The sequence below is a fragment of the Rousettus aegyptiacus genome, unplaced genomic scaffold (genome assembly GCF_014176215.1).
Source record: "Rousettus aegyptiacus isolate mRouAeg1 unplaced genomic scaffold, mRouAeg1.p scaffold_m13_p_1, whole genome shotgun sequence".
NCBI classification, from domain to species: domain Eukaryota; kingdom Metazoa; phylum Chordata; class Mammalia; order Chiroptera; family Pteropodidae; genus Rousettus; species Rousettus aegyptiacus.
The window spans coordinates 11,915,093-11,943,043 of record NW_023416284.1 but is presented as its reverse complement, the minus strand read 5'-3'; the positions used below and the strand labels follow the sequence as shown (position 1 = coordinate 11,943,043).

The 27,951-nt window shown below is 51.7% G+C and overlaps 2 protein-coding genes across 7 annotated transcripts; one reads left to right on the top strand and one right to left on the bottom strand.

Annotated features, from left to right (window-relative positions):
• On the bottom strand, nucleotides 1-7,986 carry UBXN10 (UBX domain protein 10). Of its 3 annotated transcripts, none has more exons than XM_016128409.2 (2): nucleotides 7,966-7,986; nucleotides 1-2,810 (listed from the first exon to the last, which is right to left on the bottom strand). In XM_016128409.2, exon 2 carries the CDS (start codon nucleotides 2,793-2,795, stop codon nucleotides 1,950-1,952), a length of 846 nt encoding a protein of 281 aa, XP_015983895.1. In that variant the 5' UTR covers nucleotides 2,796-2,810; nucleotides 7,966-7,986; the 3' UTR covers nucleotides 1-1,949. The 3 variants fall into 3 exon arrangements, with proteins under 3 accessions (XP_015983895.1, XP_015983893.1, XP_015983894.1); XM_016128407.2 differs by lacking the exon at nucleotides 7,966-7,986 and adding an exon at nucleotides 7,723-7,951; XM_016128408.2 differs by lacking the exon at nucleotides 7,966-7,986 and adding an exon at nucleotides 5,452-5,573.
• Nucleotides 7,388-27,951, top strand: PLA2G2C (phospholipase A2 group IIC). Of its 4 annotated transcripts, XM_016128411.2 has the most exons (5): nucleotides 7,388-7,507; nucleotides 14,735-14,849; nucleotides 16,771-16,915; nucleotides 18,690-18,793; nucleotides 26,397-27,951. In XM_016128411.2, exons 2-5 carry the CDS (start codon nucleotides 14,810-14,812, stop codon nucleotides 26,564-26,566), a joined length of 459 nt encoding a protein of 152 aa, XP_015983897.1. In that variant the 5' UTR covers nucleotides 7,388-7,507; nucleotides 14,735-14,809; the 3' UTR covers nucleotides 26,567-27,951. The 4 variants fall into 4 exon arrangements, 2 of the variants coding, with proteins under 2 accessions (XP_015983897.1, XP_036085369.1); XR_004953623.1 differs by lacking the exons at nucleotides 7,388-7,507; nucleotides 14,735-14,849 and having other exon boundaries at nucleotides 16,664-16,915; nucleotides 26,397-26,631; nucleotides 27,130-27,951; XR_004953622.1 differs by lacking the exons at nucleotides 7,388-7,507; nucleotides 14,735-14,849 and having other exon boundaries at nucleotides 16,664-16,915; nucleotides 26,397-26,714; nucleotides 27,130-27,951.

The following is a 27,951-nucleotide window of genomic DNA, read 5'->3' as shown; positions in this document are numbered from 1 at the left end:
ATCTAGCTTTATCCACATATCCTAAAATATTTCTCTGCTTCTTGCCTTCTATTTTTTTTTCTTCACCACTCCAAAATTCTAAGCTCGCTAGCAGCAGCAAACCCCTAACTGCAGACGCTTCTAACTCCTTCAAGCATGCCCTATTTCACTGATGTTTGCTAAAGATTTCCTGCCTGGAGAAATTACAGAGTCCCAGGTGGGTGGGATTTTTATTCTTACCACAGAGTAGGTGTGATTTTTGCAGGAGGCTCTTCCCCCAGCCTGGGAGATCAAAGGCAGAGTTGTGTGCTTGAGTCTCAGGTGGGAGGTGAGATGCCTGTACTGTATCGGGCTCAAGCCCACCGTCCCTTCTGCCATGGCCGGTAATTAGGAGACACGGCCAGCTGCATGAGCTGCCGAAGGCTCTGCAAGCACCAGCTGACCTTTGCAGTTAAAGGAGCTGCTGACCAGGTGCTGATGGTCTTAAGGAATTTTGCAAAACCTTCAGAAATAACCTATTCTAGAGTGATCGTGGAGGGGTGCGGGATGCAGTCGGGACAAGGTGAGCCTTCTTCAGAAGAAATGACGCTGATCTCCACGGCTAGGTATCGATTTGCTGGAAGTAACATTTCCAACCACATCCCTTATCTGTGCACAAGATGCGCTTGTCGCTGAGGGAGCAACAGGGACGTGCTTCTCGAACTCCTGCCTTCTCTGCGTCCGTATCAGGGCTTCGTGATGACCGAGCTCTGGGGAGGACAAGTTTCCCTAACTCTGAGTGGTGATTTGGCCTTAAAGGGGATCCAGATGAGACGAGCTGAACTCACAATACGTGAGAATTTTGGCGAACTGTCCAAAGTTGGAAAGACGAGACTGGCCTGCGGTACAGCTACAGGCTAAGGCGGTCGGATGTGCTTCATGCTGGTCAAACCAGACATCTGGGCACACGGTGGCTCAGCATAGACATAGCAAGAGACAGCACACTGAAGGACCCCCCAGCCCCCGCCCGGAGGAAGATTCTTAGTTGGAGAACAAGGGCACCTTTGGAGCTTCGGTGTCTGAAGTAGGCAAGACACTGAAACTGGAGATAAAACGACGGATCCACACCCAGATAAGCCAGGGCGGCCTTTAGCACGAACGTGTACAAAATCGTTAGTTTGTGCAATTACAAAAGATTCTATTAGTGACAAAAGCAAAGGAAATCAGATAACATGGGTTTATCTCAGTTTGGGAAGAATTCCGCACACACAGAAGAGCTACCAAAAGTTGTAAACCTGGCCAGTCTCTATTTAAAAGTAACTCCTGGCTAATCCATGGCTGTGGAGGTGATTTGCTTTCTAGCTCTCAGGCTGCTTTAGAAATGGGGATTTCTATCAGCAAAAGACTGGTTCTCTCCTCTACAGCCACGTCACGCAAACAGTAACCCCCCCAAGAGAATCTAGACACCCCAGCCCCAGCAAAGGGGCCGCTTCCAAGACAGGCTCGGGGCCTGTTTCTTAAAGATGCTTGCAAGAAATACAAATGCCAGATCAACATATCCTGAACCCTGGTTATTTACCAGGCTAGAATCCTCTCTGGGAAGTGTTTAATCCCGCATCAGATACAGAAAGGCAAACCCATAGGCTTCGAAAGAATGAGAGTTCATTGAAAAGGCGAGCAGGTGCTTCGGAAGGGACCCAGCACTCTGGGAAGGAGAAGGCTTGGTCACAGCTGTTCTAGGAGCAGCCCTGGTGACGTGCCAGTTCACCCCAGGGAAGCAGAGAACTTGACAACGGGAAGAGAATCTTCGTAGTGTGGCTGGTGCACGTGCTAATTTCGCTGCTTCGAAGGAGATGCTGCGAAGACGAGAGTCCCAGGAATCACAGATGCACCAAGTCCCCGTGGCACTTGGAACCACCTGCCCAAGAGGCCACAGCACCGGAGCACATACCTGCGCAGACACCCAGGACCCCAGCTGGGTGGCTGTGGACTCAGGGCCACCCCTCCCCGTCTTCCTGTGAGATGCCCAGCACCGACTTGTGGGGGATTCTGCACTCCTGTAGGGATTTGGTGAGGTCAGAGAAACGTCTCCTGGGCACCTCCATCGTTTCGATGCTGCAGTGTTGGTAGGTGGCCTTGTTCTTGTGTTCGGCCACAGCAACAACGGTTTGCAATTCGTCAGTTGGCCGGAAATGACGGACGAACCTTCGTCCTGATGGTGATCTGACAGCCAGCAGCAGCCTCGGCTCTTGATCTGACGGTTCCTCCAGATCTCCGGCCCCGGAGGAGCTCTGACTCCTGCTTTGGATGATGAGTTTCCTCTCCAGGGAACAAGCCGGAGCCCTGGGATCTTCTCTGCCTGTCTTCATGGTGCAAGTCTCCTCTTGGTGAAGAGCCCGGATGCTGCTGAGTTGCAGCGAGCTGGCCTTTTTAGCGACTGTTTCCACAGCCCCCTCCTCCGGGGTCTTCCTGCTGATGGAAGGTAGGACCGGGTATTTGTTGAGGGAAGAGGAAGCCCCAACGGGCACCTGCTGCAGCAGCTCGGGGACCTCATCGGGAGCTCCCTGCTTTGGAGATCTGGGCGCGCAGGCTCCTGGTTTCTGGCTGCCTGGCGACTCGCAGGGGATGGCTGGAGGCGGAGGGGATGCCGTGCGGTGAGAGCGCACCCCCGTGCCCTGGGGTCTGCACAGACTCGGCCGTGTGCGTCCCTTGGCGGACTTGGGCCTTATGACGTGCATGTTCAGTGGGGTTGGCTGCCAAATGAAGGTGTCAGCTGCCGTGCCGACAACGGTGCTGCATTCATTGGGGGCTATGTTCACTGGGGCTTCTGTGGCCATTGCTTCTCAAGACCCCTAAGAAAGCAGGAGGAAAGAGAGGAGGCCATGGATTAAGCTTCCTGGGACTTCTGGATTTCAGCCATTCGCTCCCTGCGTGCCAGGGACTTTCTCTCTAGATTCCTGACATTTAGAGAGGGACATGAGCTGCAATTCATTCATTCATTCATTCATTTCAGGTAGTGGACTATATCACTGGACCAAAGTCCACTTACATTATTATAGTGAGGAAAGACAAGTGTTAACCCCACAAGTAAACAGATCTTTTTAAAGGGTAATAACTACTATAAAGAAAATAAAGTATTACATCAGAGGGTGACTAGGGTGGGGACTAATTCTTATTCTTGATGGGAGGAGGGGTGCCTTTAAGCTGAGACCAGAACGATGAGACGGAACAAGCCATGTTATAGTTAGCTAACTTTTTCTGTAAATATTTTCAGCTTTGGGAGCTATGTGGTCTCTGCTCCTGCTGCTTGACCCTGCTGCCATCGGAGCACAAAAACGGCCATAAATGACACACAAAACAGCATTACAGGGGCTGCCTTTGCTCAAAAGAGTGAAAGCAGCCCTGTTAAGTTACCACACGGGGAAACCGGGCTTGGCTTCCCTCAGGAGCTGAGCGGCAGACCAACAGAGTTCCCTCTGCACTCCATGTAGAAAGTTCGCTGAAACATGGGACAGTCGTTGGCTCTGGTCCAGGGTTCACCATGGAACGAGCCACCCTCTGTGACCCCCGTTTCCATCTCTCCTTCAATCCTTTCCTTACTCTTCTTCCATCTCCCCATAGCGTGCCCTTACTTCATTTTCCTTCTTACTGCCTTTTCATTCAACCTCGTTTAGGTGGCTCTGCACAAATCACTTAATGCAGTATCCCCCCACTGCCCTAACTTTGTCACCAGAGGTGGAGGAGGGACAGGAGCGGGAGGCTCCATTGCTATCTGCCCACTGGCCAGCACTCACGGGGATGACCTCAGGGTCTCGAGCAGTGGTCGCAAACCTTCCCTGTAAATGGCCAGACAGCACATAGTTTCAGCTTTGCTGGCCACATGGTCCATCACAACCACTCAACTGTGCTCTTTTGGCGTGAAAGTCGCCACAGACAGGATATAAATGATCAGGTGTACTTGGGTTCCAATAAAAAACTTCACGTATGGACACGGAAATTTGAATTTCATACAATTTTCATGTGGCACAAAATATTCCTTTGATTCCCTGCCACCAACCATTTAAAAGTATAAGAGCTATTCTTAGCTATCAAGCCACACAAAAGCATGGTTGTGGGCCAGATCCGGCTCATGGGCCGCCATTTACCAAACTCTGTCCCAGACCAACTCCAAAGGGGACTCTGGACACATGCTAATTCTATAGACATGTGAGCCCCATGATCACGCAGCCAGCTAACGGCAGAGCCTGCAACAGAGCCCGGGTGGGTGACGCCTGTCTTGTTTTGAGGACCAGGCTGGGTGTCTCCCCCAGCACTTACCACCTTCTGTCTCCTGCTGTTTCTGTTTCCCCAGCTGCTTTGTAAACACTTGCGGACGGGGGGGGGGGGGGGCTTCCGTACTCCTCTCTCCCCTCTGGGGTGCTCACACGTGCTTGTGAAATCACACAGAAGCAGAGTTCTGAAGCATGGTGGGAGGTGTGGCCATTTCTCCATGCAGGCCCGCAACCGCCAGAGCAGGTCTTCTGCGCTCTCCTCCCCATCTTGGGGGCTCCTTCGCCAACGCGGTTACCGCCACTTCCTCCTCCCGATCCCTGCTTACTCCTTCCCAGGACACTGCAATGTCTTGGGCTCCCCGTCACCCTCTGAATCCCGACTGGCACCATGACTGCTGCCCAGGTCTCTCCCAGCCCTCTGGGAACTTCCCAGTGCCTCACGATCCCCAAGAAGCGACATGTTTGGGTGTAAAGGACACGGGCCCCGCTGTCATAAGACCTGGGTTCTAGTTCAGGCTCTGCCGCCAGCTAGCTACGTGACCTTAGGGCGATCGCTCCACCCTTCTGGTATACCACCTTCCTCATCTATAGAATTAGCTATATATCCCTGAAGACGTTGTTTAAACACCTCCGAACATCAGTCTCTTTATCTGTCACATGAGGACAGTAATATGAAATAACGTAGGTAAGGCCATAAGCACCAGGCTTGGTGCGTAATAAGGACTTAATTCAATGGTGAGGGGGTTTTTTTGCTTTTGTTTTTAGTTTTGTTTGTTTGGTACTTTCATTATTTGAGGTCCAAAAACCTTACTTGTTGCTTCAGAGCTCTTCCCCGGGGTGTCCCTGGGACATGGGTTCTACTCCTAGTCAACCCTAACCAGCTGAGCATAGGACTCATGCCCGCCCCGCCCACTGCACAGAAAGGCCAGAAGGTCGATTCCGATGAGCTACTGTCTACTGAAATTGCCTCGAAAACGTGAAATAAATGCCTCCTAATAAATTCCTTCTAACGCCACACTTTAATCTTACTCCAAGTCATCATCATCACACAGTCCTAAAGAAGGTAACTCAAGGCCCTTAGCCTTGCCATTCCGTGCCCATTACCATTCCTGTCTACTCTGAGGGGGGTGTTCCTTCCGTGCTACTAAAAACCACAACCGAACAAAACACGACATCCCTGTATCCTCCTGAAGTCCTAGGTCAAAATCTCGAACAGGGCTACCTTCTCTTTCCAAAAGGCCCCTGTGTGTGCTCCATTCCGCTCGCAGACTGCGTCCTTCTACGCACCCCGTTCTGCCTCTCCCTGGCCTTTCCACCCAGTCTGGTGGCTGGGAGTTCAGGAGTCTTCTCCTTGTCACAAAAAAAAAAAAAAAAAAAAAAAAAAAAAAAAGGGGGAAAAAAAGAAAAGAAAAAAAGAAAAAACCACCTACCTACCTTCTGTTAATTTAATCTATTTTCTGATCAACTGTGAAAACTGTGCGCCCTGCCCCCCTTTTCGTGTGGTTCTAAAGCTTTCAGTTGTAATTAAGCAGCGCTACACTCTAACTCAGGATGGCAGGAGGAGGGTCATAATCGTCCAACTGTTCTGCCAAAGATAAGCTCAACTGGTAACCCGGCTCCCCCTCCTTGCCCACCCCCCACACTCCCTGCAGCATGGCTATTAATTTGCCACAGCTTCTACAGAATTATCACAGACTTGGCTTCCAACTCCCACACATGCTTCGGGAAGGTTTAACTGTCAGCAAGTTTGGTAACTTAGAAACCTCTTCCTTAACAACTTGGATGAAAAAGTCGCCCAGGCTCCCTGCTGGATTATTTTTAACAGTAAAACTTGACTATGTGCATGCACTTTCTCTACCTTTTGGTACTATATAATTATCCATGTTCAGGGGGTGTCATAGTCAAGCCACCCTGGTCATAAGATAACATGACTGTGAGCTATCTCAGAGAAAAACCTCAATTATGACTAATTCCTATAAGCCCACTCATGGTTATTTAGAGACTCACACCTCCTTCAGGTAAAACCATTCCATCGAACCTGCTTTCATAACCCACCGCTTCCTCCCGAATGCTGGGACCATCTGGCGCATGGCAGGAATACCGACTCTCCCCGGTATCTAGCACATGGGGAGGGGACGTGGGAAAAACAGGTGTTTGGGGACCTGGGCCAACTTTGTGCCTTCCTATTCACACCTTGGGTCCTGAACTCTGCCCGCCCACCTCCGGCCAGGATGCCTTCTGCAGCACCCATCATTATCCCCGTGTGGCTCATTCCAGCACCTCCAAACCTGGCAGACGCTCAACCGCAAAGTGATTTGACAAGATCTAGGCGTAGGCATGCGTCAAGCTGCCAGCTGAATGGGCAAGTGGCCTGTTTACTTAAACATAAAAGCCGTAGCCCAGAGGCCTGCTGGAGTCAGGAAACAAACACCGAGAACTGTTTGCACAGAGTTGCCAAGAGGGCAGGTGCTCATTCCTGCAGATTAATCACCAAGTCGACCGGAAAAGAGGAAAATCTGATAGAAGCTCAAGCCATGTTCTTACTTCCCAAGGGTGCCCACCTCCCACCACAGGGTCAGTCCACCCTGTTTCCCTCGCAAACCCAAATCGAAAACTACAATAAACGCAATAAAATACAACCGCCCACATACCATCTGCTGGTATGTACTGAGGATGCGTACATTCGAATTGGTCTTTTATAAACATTTTTTTTTATCAGTTAATAGCACTCTCTGCCAATCGCCACCCCTCCCCTGAGGCTTTCAGAACAACCGACAAAGATGGTAGGTGGCCTGAGGATGAGAAAATATTGGTACCATTCCCAGTTCTAACCAGGACTAATGATTAGAATACACTGTCCAATGCAGGAGTGCCCCGTTTGAGGGGAGTGGAGAGACTGGACCACAAGTGACCAAGCGATCAAAAGTTTGGCAAAGGAAATGGGGATGCTTCCAAGGGGACTGGGTAGGCGGAGGGGGATGGCTCAGTTATTCCCACTACTGACAGCTCTAGAATGAAGCAAGCTTAAGCGCAGAAGGAGGGATTTGGGGGAGGGGCAGGAAAGAGCGTCTAGAAAGTGAGAGTCGACTTGGTGAAAGAGCACTGGTCTGGGGGAGGCTCAGATCTGGTTCCGGTCTCTCCATGTGACTGACGGGATGTCCTTTTGTCCCTGTAGGTCTGTGCCCCATCCGTACTGCCCAGCCAAGAGGGCATGGCCCAGCGGTTTCCTAGGTCCCTCGGCTTCCTCAGAGTCCGGGAGTTGTCCAATTACAGCGACGGTGAGCTCTGGCCAGGCTGGCTCTGCCCCAGGCGAGTAGCCACTACTCTCAGGGGCCCTCTCCTGTCTACCGGGGTTTGCCCCGTGCAGGTCTAGGGAGACCCGCCCTGGGGGGAATACTTCCAGAGGCCTCTCCCGGCCCCTTTCTGCTGCGGGTGGCGGCGGGCAGGCCCGCGGGGCTCCCGCGGGGGTCTGGCTGCCCAGCGGTGCGCTCACCTCGCTGCTCCGCTCCATCCGCCGCTATCTTTCCGGCTCAGTCCACTGGTAAACAGCCCTGGTTTCCCGGGCAACCGCGCGGGTGGGGGGCCACGTGCTTCCGGTCTGGCGGGTCTGGCCGGAATGGGCCTGGTCTGGGGTGGGGTGCGATGGGGTGGGGGCATGGCCTCAGGACAGAGGCTGGGCATGCAACCAGGCACCTGTCCTGGCTTCACCTGCCTCCTTTTTTTCTCTCTTCCTCACCTCTCTGGCCTGGTTTCCCCATCTCCTAGGGGAGAGGCCATCCAGGAGGAAGAGAGCCCTGGGAGAGGGGACAGGGGCGGGGAGGGGGAGGGACGGGGGTGGGGTTGGTGGCGGGGGAGGCAGTCCGCCGGCCCTAAGCCAGTTTCGTGACCTTGGGTCAGGCGGTGACCTTGTCAGTGCACCTGGTTTTCAGATGAAGCTGCTGGACTGACTGCTTTCTGGGAACCCTGGAGTCTGCGTGGCTGCTTTTAGGCATTCCTTTGAGCCGGGAACCACCTGTCTGCCTTATCTTTCCCGGGTGCAACTCTTTCAACACCAGGTCTTTGATGCCCTCATTTCCACATTTGCCGCCCACTCTTCGACCACACCTGGAACCTCCTTATCAACTGCACCTGCACCTGCTTTGAGCCTCCTGACCAAGACCTGTTACGCTTCCAGCAACTCCTGTCCTCGCTTCTACCACTCTTGTCCTTGAACATCTTGAGACTCCAGCCCATGGCCTGTCTGCTTGCTCCCTGCCTAGCAACCTGCTTCTCCCTGGTCCTGCGGAGTCCCTGGTCCATTACCTGAGCCATTTTCTTGCAAGAGTCCTCTCCGTACCTTTGTCCTGCTCTCTCTCCATCACTCCTACTTGATGAAACCCCAGTCAGTCCGCTGACACCCAGGCACTGAAGAAATCGTGACCGGCCACATTACAGCGATGTAAGGGAAATGCGTGGTCTTTGGCGGGGCCCTGAACCCTACCCAGAAATCCTTCTATCTTTTCTAGCTCAGTTCTGTGTCCTTTCTGCTCAGTGGCTATTTCCAACCCTGTCCTCTCTGCTGAAACCTCCCGCCTCTTCCCCTCCCTCTTCCTACTCAGAAGGTAAACTTCTCTCTTCAGAGAGAAAATAGGAGCCGTCGAATGGAAATGTTCTCGGCTTCGTGCCATCAGGCCTACAAACCCGTCTGCTTTTGTCTCCTTGCTTTCCCGTGTCCCTCCGGTCCTGATGCGAAGGGACCCGTTTGTTCTCTGCCACAGGGCCGCACGGGTACACACACCCCAGGCCTTTGCTCCTGCCGTTCCCTCTGCCTAGAAGATTCTTCTCTAACCCGCCCCCCCCCCAACGCCTCCTCCCCTTCCTTAACCTAGCGTTCACTTATCCTTCAGAACCCAATTGAATTGATAAAGTCTTTCTTCCACAGTGGAATTAAGATAATGTCAGAAGGGGTCCTGGACTATTGTCTGCTGGGCCCTATTCTAGACTCTTGGAATATGCAGATGGATAATTTAGCAACTATGTTATTAGACGATAATGTTAGCGGACATTCAAGAACTTTATTATCACTAGAAAAAAATAGGATTTATTGCCTAGCCTTGCAGCAAAACATTTGCTATCTTGTCTATCCCAGCCTCGTAGAACAAGTTACAATGTGAACGGTGACTCCAGCCTCCTCAAGATGTTCACAGTTTGTTCGAGAAGATACCTCACGTACCTATAAAGTGTTACAAATCGGATTATTTTCAATACAGTATGAGCCTAGGGTGGCGGAAGAGCAGGCACAGGCTGGACACGATTCTGTGCCAAGTGACTGGCACCCATAGGAAGTTTTTTGGGGCCTGCAAAGGTGGCGGCGATCTTTACAGCGGTGGTGTCTCGGTCCATCTCATAAAGGAAGTGCTTGCTCCGGGGAGCTGCTGGTGGGAGCCCGGGCCGAGCAGGCCTCCTGGACATCCAGGGAGGCATCCGAGGCACCAAGAAGGTGCAGGAGGTGGCAGTTTTAGGAGCTGATGGGTTTGCAACTTGGTGCCGGTGGCTTATTCTTGTAAATGATTTTGTCAGAAATAACTAAGCAATGCTCTTCAGCCCTTCGACGCCCACCCAAAAAAGATTAAAGTAGATTCTTCATCAGCTATTTTAATATCACCTAAGAATTATGCAATCTTTTGGAAAATCAGATGGGTTTCTCACCCCCCCCCCCGTGTGTGTGTGTGTGTGTGTGTGTGTGCGCGCGCGCTCGCGTGCGTGCGCACGCGCCTGCAGTGAAATGGTGCTTGCCCCTCAGGTCTGTTTAATATTCGTCAGTATGTGCCTTTTGCTCCCCGGTGTCATGTAATGCACAGCAGGAAATGAGAGGGAGGCCGGAGGGAAGGAAAGGCAGTTGGCCAGTCCGTTTCTGTGCCCACCCGCTCTTTAAAGAGAGAGCTGGCTCTGCTGCCTTTGTCTCCCGTCCTTCTTTAAAGAGGGCGCCCGCAAAGGACACACCTTGTAATGCGCACGTGTAAAGTGGGTTCTCAGTAATGTGGCCAGAGGTCACTGCCGTGCCAGCTCACAGGGAGACTCAGCATCCTTACTAGCCATGGTTCCCTCTACTCCCCAGCTTTCTCCCCGGGCTGCAGCCAGCCTGTTTCTTGAATGGGCCCTCAGAGTTTTCATCTTCAGGGTCTTCGCTCATGCCTACTCCATCTCGCACCCTTCCCTGACGTTAATCCAAATTTACTGATCTTCAAGGCCCATCTTCAAAGTCACCTCTTTCGTGAAGGTCTTTCCAGAACACCTTTTCTCGGGTCCCTTTTGGTCTAGTAGTGGAACCCGCCCAACTGACATGGCACCATACACCCTCACTAGATCGGCCCCTCGGATCTCATGGCTCTCCTCCGCAGCGACAGCATTAGAAAACAGCTGAGCCTGAGGGCCCCTGGCAGAGAGGTTTGAAAACCCCCGTCCAGCTGATTCGAAAGCCCACTCCACGCCAGAGCCCCCCTCCCGCCCAGCGTTCCTGCGCGGCGCTTTACCTGGGCCCGCCGATGGCACCAGTGGTAGGAGTCATAAGCGTAGCCTCTGGAGTCAAGGCTCGAGTTTGAACCCTGCCTCCACCACTTGCTAGCTGGTGGGGGGACCTTAGATAACTGTCTTGACTTCTCTGGATCTCAGTTTCCACATCTGCAGAATGGAGATGATCAGAACGGGATTGCTGTGATGGGGAAATGAGAGAGAGGCTTAGCACAGTGCCTGGCGCGTGGTGAATGCTTGGGGCGGGTTAATGCTCATTATCATATTGTTTTCATCTAACGGCGCACATCTCCTTCAGCAGGTTATGAGCCGCTTGGCAAATGGGAATTAAACTAATGATGATAACGATGCTGGTTCCACAGCTGGGTTGTCTACTGAGAGATCCAGCAAGCCGCCAATCGGTGCCCCCAAAGCTATCTGGCTTGAAGTCTAAATGACCTCATCCAGGGGCTGGGCTAAAGACAGGAGCTTTGGTTTCTTAGCAACTTGTCCGCAAAGAGCATTTGGTCTCTTTCTGAACTAGCCAATCCTAGGTTTTGGAGTCACTACCCAGTGTCTTACTCTGTCTGTCCTTGATCTCATTACACGTGTCAAGTAAGATCAAGGATAACCTTCAAACAGAAGGTGAAGTGGTGGATGCTCTGGTAGAGAAGCCAATGGGCTGGCACCGTTGGTCATGCCTCCTGATGAATCAGCTTAACGAGGAGACCTGCAGATGAAGTTTTGGATAATGAAAACTTACCCCTTGAAATACTACAGTTCTTTTATTATTTCCCCCATTTTATTGGAAAATGTTAAAAAAAAAAAAAAAGAAAAGTATTGTCTACTTCCTGATCTTCTTAAGCAGAACATATCAAACACAGCAATTGCCCTTGACTACTGTTGACCAAGTGCTTTCAGCTTCAAGAGCTTGTTGACTCTGGCCAGCATTCCAAGAGTGTGGGGGGGGGGCAGGGTCATTGTCTCCACCTTACAGATGAAGAAACGAAGGTTCAGGTAGCATAAATGGCTCTGTCAGGAAGTGATGGATCCCTGCTTCCACCTCTTCTCTGAGAAAGAATCCAGTTATTTGCACTTCACCTGTGCAGTCTCTTGCAAAATGCAACTTTTTCTTGGCAACACAAAGTCAATAATTGTGCTCCAGGTGCAATACTGTTGATGTAGCTAGCGCCATCTGCCACTACGCTCAATGGCCCCAGGTTCGCAGGCTTGGTCAGTTATAGATTTAATTACCTCCCCCCACCCCACCCTTCTTTGCCTTCCTACTAAGAGCAGCCATTCAGGCTTAATTCCTGTTCAACTCTGGGTCTGAGAAAAGGATGTCTTGCTAGAACTGTGTCCAAAATAATAGCTTCGTGACATCTGCTTGGATGCTCAGGTCATTTTTGTTTTGTTTTCTTAGCTGTGTTTTGAGTAGGTACAGCCCTTAGCTCAGTGACTCACAGATGACTGGAAGTGAGTGCATTGCTCCTTCCTCTAAACTCAGAGGCATTTAGAGCAATACTCATCACTCTACCTGGGCTTAGGTACCCCTCCGTGGACACAGACTCTAGATGCAGAGGTCCATGCAGGGAGGCTTTTAGGAGACAGCTGTCAGAAAGTGAGTAAGGCAAGATTGGGGAGAGTGAGAAGCTGACCCACAGAGGGAGAAGCCGACATATAGAGACAGTTTCTAAGGCCTCAGCTGGTCATCCAGGGAGCTCTGGGGCTGAGATGGCTTTTCAGAACTGTCCTGAAGGAGACAAGAGATGGCCCTTTAAATCACCACCTCAGCCAGTCATTGGCCAGGGGCTACTCCTACCCCCATCACCAGGAGGGGCCATAACCTTGGGCCAGACAGTTCCCTGCAGCAGAGGCATTTCTCAGTGAGTGAGAGGGTCAGGAGCAGGTTCCAAACTCTGAAGAGGGGCCCTGCTGAAGACTGTACTATGAATTCCAGAAACAATGGAGGCCCCCATGTAGAGTTTCTGCCTGCTTGGGGCTTTTGGTCTATATTGCTCTGTATTTACCCATGTGGCCTCTCCAGCTTGCTCAGAAGCCTTCTTTGGGCCAGAATTTTGTCTCATTAGAATTGCACATAGTTGATACTTCATAAGAATCCATGCCATTTCATTACCAATAATGCACCCAGGCTCTTTTGTCTCTCAAAAGTGCAGTCACCTGCTCATTTGAAAGATGTGAGTCTCTTCCTCGTGGACTAAACCGTTACACAATTATTTTTTTCAGACTCAAAGCGAGAAAGGAAGCCAGCCTGTAGAGATGGAACCTAATTTAGAAACAACTGCGCAGCATTTGAAATGAAGGCTGGCTGGGACCAGGCCTGGTCAGGGCCCAGCCTCGCAGCATCCACCAGAATTTTGCCGAAGAGGGCAAAAATAGCAAAGGCGCCTGACTAATTCTCCCAGCGGTCTTTATCAGGACCCCCGTTTAGAAGTTTTCCTGGGAAACTTTGCCTCGGAGTGTAACTCTAGCCAAAGCCCTTACCTGCCAAATCTTCTGGGCTCAACTGAGCTATTGTTCATACTCCAGGTCTTGACGTTATCAGAGTTCGCCTGAGTTTTTATGGGCGTCTAAAGACCACTTGTAATTTAAAGAGCCTTATTGACCGCTTGCTCCCCATGAGGACATGGGACGCCGAGCCAACATTCTCCCCTGTCATCCTGTGGGAAGTGCGCCATTACCATTGCTAATAGGAATAGGAAGGGTGTGTTTACCTGGTACAGTGTTTTAGAGTACAAAGCCCTTTTACTTGCATAATTTCAGTGGGTCCCCACAAGCTTGTGCAGTAGGGAGCTATGTGAGAGCAAGGAAGTTGTTCAAACTCTCTGGGCCTCGGTTTCTCCATCTCTAAAATGATAATAGAGCCTCTCGGGTTTTTCTGAGGATTAAATATAAATAATGGAATACCCACAAAACCTTTAGAGAACACAGCTCCCAGCATTTAGTAATTTCTTTTCTTTTTTTTAAATTAAGTTTATTGGGGTAACATTGGTTAATACGATTACATAATTTTCAGGTGTACATTATTATTTGACATCCGTATATTCTATTGTGTGTTCACCACCCAAAGTCCAGTTTCCTTCAGCTACCATATATTTGATCCCTTTTACCTACTTCACCCTTCCCCAAACTTTATATTTGACCCCCTTTATACGGTGTACCTCCTCCCCCCTCCCCCACCCCACTAGTAACCACTAGTGTATAGTCCTCTGGTAACCACTAGTCCATAGTCCATGACCATGAGTCTTTATTTGTTTGTCCTGTTCATTTGTTGCTTTTAGGTTTGTAGAAGTGATATCATGTGATTTTCAACTTTTTCTGTCTGGCTTATTTCACTTAGCATGATCATCTGGAGGTCCATCCATGTTGTCACAAATGGTAGTATTTCATCTCTTCTTAAGGCTGAGTTATATTCCATTGTATGTATGTACCACAGTTTCTTTAGCCAATCATCTATCGTAGGACACTTTGTTGCTTCCATGTCCCGGCCTCTGTGAATAGGCATTTAGTAACTTCTTAACGAATGTTGGAAATGACGGATAGGTATTTTTAGTCTCACTGTAAGAAGAGGAAATGGAGGGGCCAAGTTTATGAATGAGATACTTCAGCATCCAGGAAGGAGAACAGGGTGGGCGGAACTACCATGCAAATTAGGATTGATTTTCCCGCATTGAATTTCCATTCTGAAGCACATTTATACCTTTAAAATTTGGGAAGAGGGGAAATACTGACTCCTCAAAAGAAGAATGAGATGAAGGGATAGTGTCCTCAAAGAAGAAATCTTAAAAAAAGAAAAACACTTGCACTTTTCAAACAATTGATGCCTTTTTATCTTTATATTTAGGTCTAAATACCAGAAAGAGTATCATATTCAGAGGTAATTAGGTCTGAAAAATGATCGCTTTGCTCTGAGCCTTTCACTGAGGGATTTCGAAGGCCTGGGGTTTTGCGCCCACGCGGACTCTCCTCACTTTGGTCATTTCCTCCCTGAACAGGAGTTCAGCTGGCAGACCCTTTGAGAGCAGAGGAAGCTGTGATCCTGATACCGCGCCCCTCTGGTCTCTTTGGGAATGAAGGTCATTGGCGTCCTCGCGGTCTTCGCCTCCTGCCGTGAGTAGTGAGCAGCTAGGGGAGCTCTAAGGGGCTGTCCTCCTGTCTGTGTGTCTGTGTCTTTGGGGCGGACCCACCTGAGGTGGCATAGAGTGAGGGGAAGTCGGATGTCACTCAAAAGAGAATCAAGTGGAATGGGATCCCACCAAAGTCCTCCTGCTTCTGTTTCTTCTGCAAAATGGTCTGTTCCCAGTGTTGGGATCTCATAAAACTTCCAGGGAAACCAAAGGTTAAAACCATTTGCTAAGAAAGTGGACATTTGACTCATTTTTTAGCACATACATCCCCTTCAGGAGTCTTTCATTTAAAGTCCCACAGAGTCCAGAACAAAAACACACATATATATCTAGCTAACTTAGGAACAATTTTATTTCCAGTCAAAAAGGTGATTTATTGGTGAATAATTGGTAATTGTAAGTTGTGGTACCAGGAGATCGGATTGCATACCTCTGCAAAGTGAAAAGAACGTACTAGGAAACAGTGTTAGTTATGTTGGAAAACTCTTTGACTTTTTGGTTTGGTTAGTTGTGTAGATATTTGTCCAAATTCATTTTTAAAACCTGTTTCAACTGTGGAACACTGACTTTTGGGTCCCTAAGTCAAAATGTCAAAAATGCGGTTCCTATGTTGTCTTAGTCCATGGTGGAATTTACAGTTTTCAAGATCGTGGTGTGGGGGACCCATAAGCAGGAAGGACCATTTCTGCCCCTGTGCTGTACCCTGAATACCAGCACCCGAGTGTGGTCTCGCCCTCTCCCCTGGGGCTGCTTGGGCATCAGTGACCACACTCAGGCTTTGGCCCCTCCATGGTGCTTTGTGACAAGACATCTAAAACCACAGTGTGAGATGGGAAGCTTCCTGGGAACATTTCCCAAAACGCTCTGTCTCCATTTTTCTTCTTCAAGTTTATGTTTTGTTTTATTTTTATTGCAAAATTAACACATGCTTGTAATTAAAGAAATAAAACGAGCATAAAATAACAAGATAAAGCCCCTTCTCATTTTCCCTGGCCCCAATCCTTTTCCTATACCCAAGATGCAACCACTTTTAAGACTTAAGAATGCATCCTCTGGACCTTTACACACACATTTAAAACATTTTAGTAGAAAAGAAATACATCTTCATTGTAAAAAAAAAAAAAAATCAGACAGCACAAAAGTATATAAAACAAATAAATGTTGCCTGCTTTTCTCTCCATCTACTTCCTCAATCCCATTGCCTGGATAGATTGCTATTAAAAGTAAGAAGTTTTCAAGACATCATTTAGTTATCATGTCCCTGTCAGTGAATATATGAGTAGTTCCCAGTTTTTTGATATCACACATAATGCTGCAGTGAACATCTCTATACATTCTCCGCCCCCACACTTTTTTTTTTTTTTTAGGAGTAATAATTGCTGAGTCCATGTGTATTTGCCATTAAAAAAAAAAAAAACAGATTGGGAGCATGTTTTCTGCCTCTTAAGTATTTTGTTTCTTTTGTAAAATTGTAAATGCCCTGTGATATTTGTAGGGACTGGCATTTCTGTCTTTGAACTTTTCCTCTTAATGTTTAATATCAGACCTGAGGGTGTTTCTGCCTAGGATGGCAGTTTTTTTGTTTGTTTGTTTGTTTTGTTTTGTTCGTTTGTTTGTTTGTTTTTAAGGGAAGGCTGTAGTTGATGGTACTGTTCTGAATAGCAGGGAACCTGAGTTCTCATCCTGGGCCAGCAAGAAACTAGCTGTGTGATGCGGTGGATCTGATCTGACCTTCTTCCCCATTAAAGGGGCCTACGATCCCAGCATACAGATATGCGCACCCACTGCACTCCAGGGTCTCCTGATGGGACGAATGCAAAGCACTCCAGTTAGAGAGCAAGCAGGTGGCCTTGCTCCCATTGCATTTTTTTTTTTTTCCTTCTTCCTCATCTTCTCCTTGGCAGTGCTGGCCCCCACTCACAGCGGCTTCTGGCAGTTTCAGAGGATGGTCAAACACATCACCGGGCGGAGCGCCTTCTTCTCCTATTACGGATATGGCTGCTACTGTGGGCTGGGGGGCAAAGGGACGCCTGTGGATGACACCGACAGGTGAGTGCAGAGGCGCTAAGCTCTCCTGTCGTTTAATTTGCCTTGAGATTCATGCGCGGGGAGAGAGAGAGAGAGAGAGAGAGAGAGAGAGAGAGAAAGTATTGGGACCCTCGCATTGCAACGTCATAGAAACCAAATCAGTCGAGCATTAAAACAAAACAAAACAAACAAATGAAACCTGTATGGGAATTGGAGGGAGGTTTGGAGGAACCCAAGGCCAGGACTGGACTCCTCCTGAACCGTGTGGCTTGTGCATTTCTAAGGCCTAGTACGTGCTCTGCGGTTGCCACCTTGAAATTCTTCTGTGTCTGTTTTGCACCAGGACTTGCAAACCACGTAGCCAGTCCTGCTCAGAGCTCTAGGAACATTTTTCAGTGCTCCGTCCTCATAGCAAATGTGATCTTCTCCCAGTTGCCCAGTTGTTGGGATTCCAGGCGCAGCAGGATCGACCTGCAGTCCCTCAGGCCTAACTCCATATCCTGGGAGAGAGCATCTCGGTGGCCCAGTTTGGAAAACTTGTCCATCTGGATGAGGTCACACGGCACAAACCTGGCTGCCAGGCCTGCTCCGAGGATGGGGGTGGGGAGTGTGAGTTCCCAGGAAAAGCGGAGGTCGCTGCAATCCGGCCAAGGGACGGGAGGGAGCAAGCGGCGCAGTGCGTGTGCCGTTTCATTGGAAGAAATCAACAAAATGTTCCTTGCCGCTTTCCACCCGCCCTGGATAAACACGTCCCCTTGGCGGGGTCTGAAGTATCACCCCTGGAGCGCAATTCCTCTGGGTTGGGCTCATGAGACATGGAACGTTCCAGCTGGAAGGACCCAGAGCCCTGGAGGGAAACTGACCCTGATGAGTGCTGAGTGCTGAGCAATGGGATTGGTGATCTGCATCGGGACCTAATTTAATCCTCGCAGCAAGTGGCCAGGACAGCCTGTCCCAGTGATGTACAGGCGCCAACAGTGAGGACCCACGAAGCCCGTGGCAAAGCCCAACGGCACGAGCGACTAGGCGGCAACGTCAGCTTTCGGGCGCTGAGATGCTCCGTGCCTCCCCTGTCCAAGTTCAAAGGCTGATGAGACATCTAACACTATTCAGGAAAAGTGACAGACGGCAGAGATCCTGCTTGCACCCTGGGGTGGGGAGAGGGGAAGACCGAAGCATCCGGCTCAGGGCATCAGCCAGACACGCTTTAGAATTCGGTCCCCGGTTTATGCATTCCTGCCTCTCCCCCACTGGCTGAGGAAGGGAGCAGAGACTGTTTCTCAGCGGTTTCCTCCCCTGCAATATTATCCCCTTTCTGCCCCTGGCCAACCGAGCACCATGAGAGCAAGAACTAAAGGATATATGTCTGTGTTTGCTGACAGTTGTCTCTTCAGAGACCATCATGGTGCTTGGCACCTAGTAGGTGCTCAGTAAAAAGCCATGAAGTGAATGAATGAGTACGCAGACCGAGCGAGAGCTGAGCGAGTCCTGGGTCTGTCATCTTCTAGCCGTCTGCTTTCGGGAACTTCACCTCTCCGAATCTCATTTCCTCCCCTGTGACCTGGTGACAGCGACTGCACTGCATAGGGTTACCGTGAGAGCTGATGAGATGGGTACTAGACGGGGCTCACTGCATGTGAGCGGTTATTTATATTATCTTCAATATCATCTAGAATCGACGTCCCCACCTTCAGGCCCTTCTTGCACAGAGGAGGAGGCAGATGGTCCTTTCCAGCTGACTCCCCAGGGCCCGCCTCCAGGCACAGCCCCTCATCTCCTCTCGTCTGGCCCCCAGATGCTGCCTGGCACATGACTGCTGCTATGAGAAGCTGAAGCAGCTCGGCTGTCAGCCCGTGTTGAGCAGCTACCAGTTCCGCATCGTCAACGGCACCGTGGCCTGTGAGTAGCCTCTCTCTGGGGAAACGTCGTTGAACCTGGCTGGCCCTTCCCTTAATGTCTGCCTCCTCACGGGCCCAGAGAACATGTAGGAAGTGAGATTTTTCCCAAGTGCTTTGAGATGGAAGGTGGCAGTTCCGAGAAGCAGAGAGTCCCGGCTTTGTCTCTCCCCGGTTGCTCCTGCCCACAGCTATACGCAGCACACGCTGGGCGCATGGAGCCGGGGTATGTACGTAGTACGTGCTCAGTAAAAAGCCGTTGACGAGCTGAGTTGAACTTTGCAGCTTCTCTTGGCAGGTGTTGCTGCTGGGAACATCCCTCCTTGTGTCTGTCGTGTGTTCACAAAGCAACTCAGCTGTCTTTCAGTCAAACAAATATTCGTTAAGGGCGATTGCGTGCCCAGCACTGTGATAGGTGCCGCGGGGGACTCGCACGTCGTCGAGGCTGTTCAGAGAAGAGGGGAAAGGACAAGAGCGGGCAAGTGCCGAGGGTTCCGTGGGTGGGGAGTGGCTCCCGACATCCTGGGGGATGTCCGGGGCTGCTGGGGTGTGGGCATGTGTAGGGCAAGTTGGGTGTAAAGGGCAGCACCTCTGAGGGCATTTGCCCAGAGGCTCCTTGTGGGTGCCACTCGTGCCAGTGGAGCCAGTGGTTCGGAAGCCCCTGAGAGTGTGCGGCTCGCCCCCTTCCTGGCCTGGGGAGCCGCGGAAACCCCTTTCTTCCCCACGTGTGTTTGTTTGTTCACAGCAGCCAGTGTGTCTTGGAGTTCATGTCTCCTCCCCAGGTCAGGGACCCGCCACCTCCCCCACCCTCCTCTTCCCCTTGAGATCCGGGGGGCTCAGTGCTCACCTCCCAGGGCTCCCTGGGGCTCCTGACCCAGCACTTCAGCTCAGGACACAAGATGAACCACGAGTTAGGACCGTGTGGTCCCGCTGGGCCCAGAGACCCGAAACGCCTCAGACCTCTGCCACTGGAGAGGCGGCTTTAGCTGGGTCTGCTTCTCAGCCTCGTGGTGCCCAGTCCCCACGCACACTGTCAGTGGGGAGGGAACCCCCTTTTTCCCTTGTGTTGAGGCTGCCTGGCAATAGCCACACTCTGGCTTAAAACAAATGGTCTCTTCTGTGAAGTCCCAAGGCCACGTCCAGGAGATGGGACGGGATCGAGGCCTAGCGTAGGGCCAGATGAGGGGGGTCCAGAGGAGGCCGCCCCCAAAGTCCTGTTTACTGTGGCATATGATGCGCCCTGGAGATCAGAGGCCCAGTTTTTGACCATCTCCTCCCATCCCTCTAAGCCCCGCACCCGGGAGGGTGAGAGGGGCTCGGTGCAGACCTGGCTGTTGGGTGGCGATGGACGGGACATGCAACAAATGTGACTCCTTCTCGACCTGGCTCATGGTCTTGCTTTCTTCTCACTGGTTTCTTCTCACCTCTTTTCATCTCGACCTTGAACATCTATCATGTCAAGGATCACTGTGACATGGCTGAAAAGGCATCACTTTTAGTGAAAAATATACTCAAGGAGCTCTCTCCTCTGATATCCCCATAAAGCACAGGGACCCAGGAACAAGGGGAGAGGTGCTCTCAGGAGGGAACCGGAACTCCAGTAGGTGCAAAGGACCTTCCCGCACGGTAGTCCCAGGCCCATACTGAGTCTCTGCCCTCGTCCCCTGCGGGCTGGCGTCACATGGGCACTCTGCTCCTTTATCAGGATCAGAGCCGCAGTGCAGGACCCCAGGAGATGGAGGCGATGGAGGAGAGTGAGTGACCTGGGGCAGAGGCTGGAGTCCCAGGAGGTGGCATGCGGCAACATCCTCCACTTGGCACAGGCTCGGTGGTTGCAGGCGGGGGCTGGTGGCCGGACCGGAACCTCATGGCCTGGGCTGCGCTTTCCACAAATGCTGCCCCTGGCCAGGCAGTGGTGCTCAGTTGCTCCTGAAACTTGACCAGAGACCCGCCCAGGGCATTAGCCTGGGGGACACTTCCCCATCACCACCAGGACATCAGCATCCCTCTCCTCGGCTGACCCAGCCGGTGAGCACCAGGCTGACCCCTGTCGTCTTCACCTTCACCTCCCAGGAGCTGGGTTGGCAGCAGGGTGATCTGGGTTCTAATCCTGGGTCTGCTGCTGACATGTGCTGAGGCCTCGAGGCAGACACAGGGTGGCCTTCTCCAGAACCAAAAGTGCCCTTAGGAACCATTGAGACCAACCCTTTATTTTCGCGATGGGAAGACTGAGGCCCAGATAGGAGAAGGAATTGAGTCAAGTAACAAGCAAGAGTAAAATGCCGGTGTCTGAAGTCTTCCCAGTGGGCTGAACACACTGCCTGGCCTGAGGTTCCTGGGCCTCAGTCTCTTCATCCATAAAACAGGTACAGTAACAATAACTGCAGGTTACGAGCATCTGCGATGGCACCTGGAACCCCCGTGATAAACTTTTAAGGTCAGCATTATTCTCCTCATTATCGAGGAGGATCCTGAGGCTCAGAGAGGTTAAGTGAGATGGCCAAGGTCACAGGCAGAGAAAGAAGAGCTGGGGTTTGGGCCCAGATCGTCTGACCCCAGAGCTAGAGCTCCTGCCTCACGCCGCCCTCCCCCAGTGGAAGGGGAGTTGGGGGGAGGTGATGGAAATTGAGGGGCTCACACGAATGCGAGTCTTACTGTCTGTAGCACGTCTGTCAGGCTGCTCAGCCTTGGCCCAGAGGGCGAAGAAAGGCAAAGGGAGTCTGCTCCTCTGTGTTGCCCCAGATCTTTCTGTTTTAGCAATAGGTACCCCGCTAAGAGGCCCAGAGAGAGCAATGCTGTGCAGTCGGGAAGAGCTGGGTCCAAATCCCAACGTCACTCCCTTCAAGCCAGGTAATTGCACAACCACCTGGGCCTCAGGCTCCCCATCTGTAAGATGGAGATAATAATAATCACTTCATAAGGTCGCTGTGAGGGTCGACTAAAGTAACCCGACTAAAGGCTCTGGCCCATAGCAGGTGCTTAGGTAATGCGCTTCCTTTTAGAAGTCGAGGTTGCTTTTTTCATCTAAGTTTTCTTTTCCCCTTTACCTTGTGAAAAGGCCCTGGGATTTTCTTTACTACTATTGAGAGATGCCTTTGAAGCATCTCCTCTGCATTGCATCCCTTCCAGCTAATGTCGGGAAAGCCTTGCAGAACAAAAGCTCTCCCCCACCCCCAGTCACACCGCAGTCCAAAGAGCCGCCCTGCAAGGGTTAACTGCCTCCCCAGCCTCCAGTTCTGAAATCCTGCACCCACCCCTAGTCCCAGGTTGCTTAGCAACCAGTGGCTGCTCTGGGATGCAGTTGGTGAGCAGGGGAGGGAAAGAAGAAAAACAACTTGGCCTGTCCACGTCTCTAAATGTCACTGGGCATCAGTGCAGAGAAAGGCCTGTAACCCCAGCCCTGGGGCCAATTTGCAGGGTAGGGAAGGCGGCCCTCGGGCAACCTGGGAGGTTGTTATCCCTCCTTCAGTGAGCTTACATAAGTACTTGGCATTTGCAAGGGACTTTAAGATCAGCCAGTGGTGACAGCCCCCTCCACCCACACAAGCATGCTCATCTTGTGCAGGGCGGAGCCTAGTGGTGGAGGCAGAGACCGGGTTCCAGCCAACAGTACCGCTGTCTCCTCCATCTCAGAGCCTCTGGCTTCTCCCTCTGCCAAAGGGGGACGGTGAGCATGGTAGCCATCGGAATCCGTAGTTAGCAAACGTCTTCCTCCTTTACTACTGAATGTATTCCTCACACACCTCCACTCACTGACACATCACCATTTTTCCCTCTTAGCATTTGTCTAGACCTGAAATTAATTACCTTGTTTATTTTTGCATCAACTTTCTCCCCAGCTGGAATGTGAGTTCCAGGAGAATAGGGAACAAGCCCATCTTGTTGGGGGGGGGGCGCTCATTCTTATAGAACCCACAGAACAGGGAGCCCCTGGAGCTATGCCATGTGGGATTCACTGGCTCAGACTTATATCCTCAGATCCTAGCCAAAGGCCAGACCCATGTTGGGAACTCAATACCTGTTTGTTGGATGGGTGAGTGAATGAAAAATACTCATGAAAGAGTCAATGCAAATATCTCTTACCCCGTTTGAGAGCTGAAGGCATAGGCTTAGACAGAAGAAACCTTGCCTGAGATCCAAAAGCATATAGGCGGCAAGTCTGGACCAAGGACCTGGCTTCCCGTTTCTTGGGATGCGCACCTTTCACTGCCCCACAGAGTGTAAGTCCAGGCAGTGGGGCAGCCGGCAGTGAGGTCCTGTTTTCTGCATGCTCGGGGCTGAAGATCTGCATTGAATAGACAAACTCCCCATGTTCAGGGAGGGAGACAGACCATGAAATATTCAAAAGTAAAGATACATTCAGATAGCGACAAGGGCTCAAAGCATCTAAAACAAGGCAACAAGCTAAAAAAAATAACAATGGCAAGGGGGAGGGGAGAATGGCTACTCTAGGTGGCCGAGCAAGACCGCCCTAAGGAGGTGGCGTTTGGCCAGGGTGGTAGGAGCAGAGGAGACGGGAAGGAGGGGAGATGAGGTTGGGCCTCAGACAAGGCCAGTCTCTCGGGGATGGGGGGACGGGATAAAGAGCTGGCCTTCCACTTCAATTGCCTTTGGAGCAGGGAGTAATAAGTGCTAATTTTGCTTTAGAAAGATCTGTCTGGCCACTGTGTGAGAAGCTGGGCAGCAAGGGAGGAAAGAAGGAGAGCCATCAGTGGGCCGTGTCGGTAGCACTGGGGAGAAGTCACAGTAGGGGACATCAGGGTGATGAAGCAGAGACGGAGAGAAGCGTCAGATGCTGGGAGTGTTTGGAGGCAAATTGTCAGGACCTGTTTCCTGATGGATTATACACAGGGTGTGAAGGAAAGAGGCTGAACCCGAGAGGCTCGGCCTGAGCAGCCGTAGATGATGGTGTCGTCTACTGGGCTTGTGCAGATGGGGGAAGAACAGACTAGGAAGACACAGCAAGAGCTTGGCGCGAGCCAGACCGAGTTTGAGGTGCATGTCAGACAGCCGAGGGGGAAGTCACGCGGACGCAGGCATGTTGAAGTCCAGAGCTCAGGGGAGACGCCCGGGCTGGAATGAGAACTGGAGAGTCATCAGTGCTCAAGGGGGACTCAAAGCCCTGAGACTGCGCAAGGGCACCCAGGGAGAGACCTCAGAGACCAGGACGGAGGCCCAGGGCGCGGACAGTTCGAGGTGTGGCGGGCCACCCGGGTTGGCCATAGGCGGGGAGGCGGGCCTTCTTGTTTTGTCCCCTTTGTGGAACCTATTTAACGGAATGAGAAAGAATAGCCTGACGCTGTCAGTTACATTCTTCGTGCCTCAATTTCCCCAGAAGTAAATTGGAAGACCATCGGCTCCAGAGGCCTGGGAACTTGGGCCAAGCCTTTTAGAAGTAGAACTGATTGTCAGGAGAGGATTACCCTCCGTGCGTTGGAAAGGATTGGAAGGTAAAGCAGGACAGGGAGAGAGATATGAGAGAAAGGAAGAATTGAGATGGAAGAAAGGAGAGATGGAAAAGAAAGGAACGGGAGACAAAGAGCTCGACAGAAACCGAGAAGGACAAGAAAGAGGAGGGAGCCGAGGCAGGGTGGGAGGGGCTCGCCTCTGGTTTCCAGGGAGACGGGCGCCTGAGTAAGTGACATCATGTGCGGCCAGGCCCTTCTGGGAGGAGAGCAAGGTCGAATGGGCCGGGGCCCTGTGCCCAAGTAGCCCTTGTCCCCTGAGGGGACCAGCTGTAGACCAGGTGGACTCCTTCAGAACACTGGGTGGCAGCCCAGGGAAGGGGAGCAAGGGGCATGCAGAGGACAGCCAAAGTGACAGTCCTGGACGTGGATGTGCATGGGGACTCTCAAGGGAGTGTCTGGGGGGTGCTGGGGCTTGATGGATCGTGAAGGATTTTCACAGATGGAGAACAGGGAATGTGAGCGTAAAGGGGATCCAGGCAGCAGGAACCAAGAACCAGAGGCACGAGCAACTCTGGCACATTTCACGAGGGCGCACGGAGAGGCGCAGCTGAGCCACAGAGCAGGTGTCGACGCGTCTTGAGAAAGCGAGTCTCTAGGGAGATGTGGGAGGACAGCTTCCGGCTGGAATCACGGACCTCAGAGAGGGAGAAAGGCAAGCAAACAGACTGTAGCCAGCACTGGGTCCACCTTAAGAGGGCTTTTTTCCCCCGCATGTGAAGCTAAGGGAACATCCTCACAATAATAACAGGCGTTCATAGAGCACTCTCCGTGTGTCATCAGCGACGATGACAGTCCTCACAGCGACCCCGTGAAGTAGACCGTTACTTGTTTCTGACACCATTATTTTAAATGACCGTTTTATAAGTGAGAATACTGAAGCTAACTGGCCCAAGCTCAGCAAACCAGGAGTCTGGCTGCCTCGCGTTCTTACCCCAACCCTCCGAAGAGAGTGGAACCGGGGTGGGGTTATCTAGGAAGAGGAAGCCTTAGACACACACACACACACACACACACACACACACACACACACACAGAGCTCTGACTACTGGATAAAAGATTCCCATCTGCTCGTGACTTGGCCCAAGGGCAGACACTGGATCCCGAAGGCCCGTGAGGTTTCATTCATTTATTCAATGACTGCTGAGCACCTACTATGTGCCCAAAGTTGTTCCGCATGCTGGAGATACTGCGCTGGACAAGGCAGGAGAAGTCCCAGCGTCGAGGAGCTTGCCCTCTCTCTTGAGGGTCAGAGACAGTACAAGCCAGCGGACAAATAAGAGAAGTATCGGCGATGAAAGGGGCAGTGAATGGAATGAGCAGGGGCGAGAGGCAGCGTGGCGGGAGAGAGCTTCAGATCTGGTGGCCGGGGAGAGCCTCTCCGACGAGGGGAAACTTGACCAAGACGCCAGGGGCGGGATGGACCCGGCCCCTTGAAGATCCGGGAGGGACGTGTTTTAGACGGGGGATGAAATGGCAAGTGCAAAGGCCCTGGGACGAGACCGAGCAAGACGTGTGACAGAAAGAAACCCGCGTGCTCGGAGCAGGGTAACGGCGGCAGAGTGAGGGCCAACGAGGGTGGAGAGGTTGGCGAGGGCCAGGTCACGGTGAGCCGTTTGGAGTCTGCCGCGAGGATTCGGGGTGTCTTCCCCCAAGAGCAGGAAAAACACGGTAGGGCTTCAAGCCGGAGAGCAAACCTAATTCCAGGTAACGTTTGAGGAAAGTCTCCGTTTATTTCCTTCCATTACGGAGGAAGAGCTGGCGATGACAAGGGAAGGGGGTGGTGGCCGAGAAGCTGGAGGGAAGAGGGCAGAGCATGAAATATTTTAAACGTAGAGAAATCAGGGGAACTTGCTGGGGGGCTGGATATGGAACGGCAGAGGAGGAGAGGAATCGAGGTGGGCTGCTAGTTTTCTGGCTCGAGTAGGAGGTGGTGCCATTTGCAGAGCCGAGAGTGTGGACGAAGGACGGACTTGGTGGGTGGGGGGAGCATGTGCCTCAAGCATTTCATTTTGGGTGTCTCAAGCAGTTGATGCCTGTGACGTACAAGTGAAATGTCAAGACAGTGGGAATGCGAGACGAGCTCTGAGGACGCGCAGGGCCTGTGTGCCGCCCCCCCCGTGACCCTCGGTTTCTCTGCAGGTGAATGTACCCTTGGTCTCGGTGTCGGCTGCCTCTGCGGGCTGAGGGCCTGCGAATGTGACAAGCAATCTGCATACTGTTTCAAAGAGAGCCTGCCCACCTACGAGAAAAACTTCAAGCAGTTCTTCTCCGCCCGGCCCCGGTGTGGCAGACGTAAACTCCAGTGCTAGGGAGCCCACGGTCCGAGTGGGTCAGCTCCAGCATCACTTCCGGAAAGCCTTCTCCCCTCAGCCCGGTAGGCTCCGGTCCTTCTCGCAGCTCACCCTCCAGCATTTGGCCTGGGGTACTCCTTCGTCATTCGGCATCAGAAGGCCGGAGGTCAGTCCGGAAAAGACAAAACCCTGGCATTCTATGGAGAGAGACAGGCCATAAGGACACACATTAATAAATGATACATTCTCGTTGTAGTAAGTGCTGGGAAACAGTAAAACAAGCTGACAGCACAGAGAGATGTCCTTAACCCCCATCGTAGCAAGTTTCCGGGAGGCAAGGGGCCCTAGGATCTACCCTAAACTCTCCCTCCACACTCGTCCAAAAGCAGGGCACAGGGTGTACTTGGGAACCAGGCCCACAATCCAGATCTGGCTGGGAGCAAAGCAGACATCCTGGAGAACAGGATCTTGGCGCACACGCCAAGGACCCGAGAGATGCGTTTGATGTTGTTCATTTGCTCGATTTCTGCCTTCTGGAAACCCTCAGGTGGGGGAAAGTTGATGCCATTTTCACCTCTCAGGACACAGAGAAGGAGAACGTCAGCACCCGCCACCGGATGCCAAGGAAACGGAGAAAGGACGCGGGAAAGGAAATCAGATGCATCCAAAATTTCCATCCAAGTTTAGAAGCTCCTGGTTACGTCAGACATAGAATCTAATAATCATTAAAGTGGGCGGACTCGATCTTTATAAGGCCCAACTGGCATGGCAGATTGCAAAACCAGCCACGGTTGTTCTTACCTCTCGGTATCCAAACCTCTCACGATGTGACACTCAGCTCTTCCCATCCAGAGGTAGAGTCTATTGTCCCCCACCCATTGCATGGGAACCCCGAACCGGCCTTGTGACTTGCGTTGGTCAACTGGATGTCGTAGACGGGACAGTCTACCGGTTCCCCAGCCCGGGCCTCAGGAAGTCAGGTGCATTCTACTTTCTCGCAGGACGACTGCCTCTGGCATGAGAAAATGAGAAAAAGCCTGGGCCGGCCTGCTGGAGGATGGGAACCCACCTGGATCAGCGTCGGTCAGCCCAGCTGTCACTGCTGCTGAGACCTCGGTCATGTGACGGTGCTCGGCAAAGATCAACAAAGCCAACCCGTAGCTGACCACGGACGCGTGAGAGAACCTAACCAGGACCAGCACAACTGCCCAGGCTAAACTGCCGACCTGTAGAACTGTGAGCTTAATAAAAGCTGCTTTTTTAAGTCACTCGGTTTTGGTGTGGTTTCTTATGCAGCGTAACTCACCATGAATAACTGATTTTCGTTCATTAAGACCCCTGGGTTCCCAGCACTGTGCTGCACTTGAAGGCCAAAGAAACATTGGTGGGCGTGGCCCCTGCTC

Excerpts from the sequence above, each read along its gene's own strand:
- PLA2G2C (XM_036229476.1), top strand. The coding sequence starts at position 16,671 with ATGGGACGAATGCAAAGCACTCCAGTTAGAGAGCAAGCAGGTGGCCTT. Across the intron at positions 16,916-18,689 it reads CCTGTGGATGACACCGACAG|ATGCTGCCTGGCACATGACT; the intron begins GTGAGTGCAGAG and ends TCTGGCCCCCAG. Across the intron at positions 18,794-26,396 it reads CGTCAACGGCACCGTGGCCT|GTGAATGTACCCTTGGTCTC; the intron begins GTGAGTAGCCTC and ends GTTTCTCTGCAG.
- UBXN10 (XM_016128409.2), bottom strand. The coding sequence starts at position 2,795 with ATGGCCACAGAAGCCCCAGTGAACATAGCCCCCAATGAATGCAGCACC.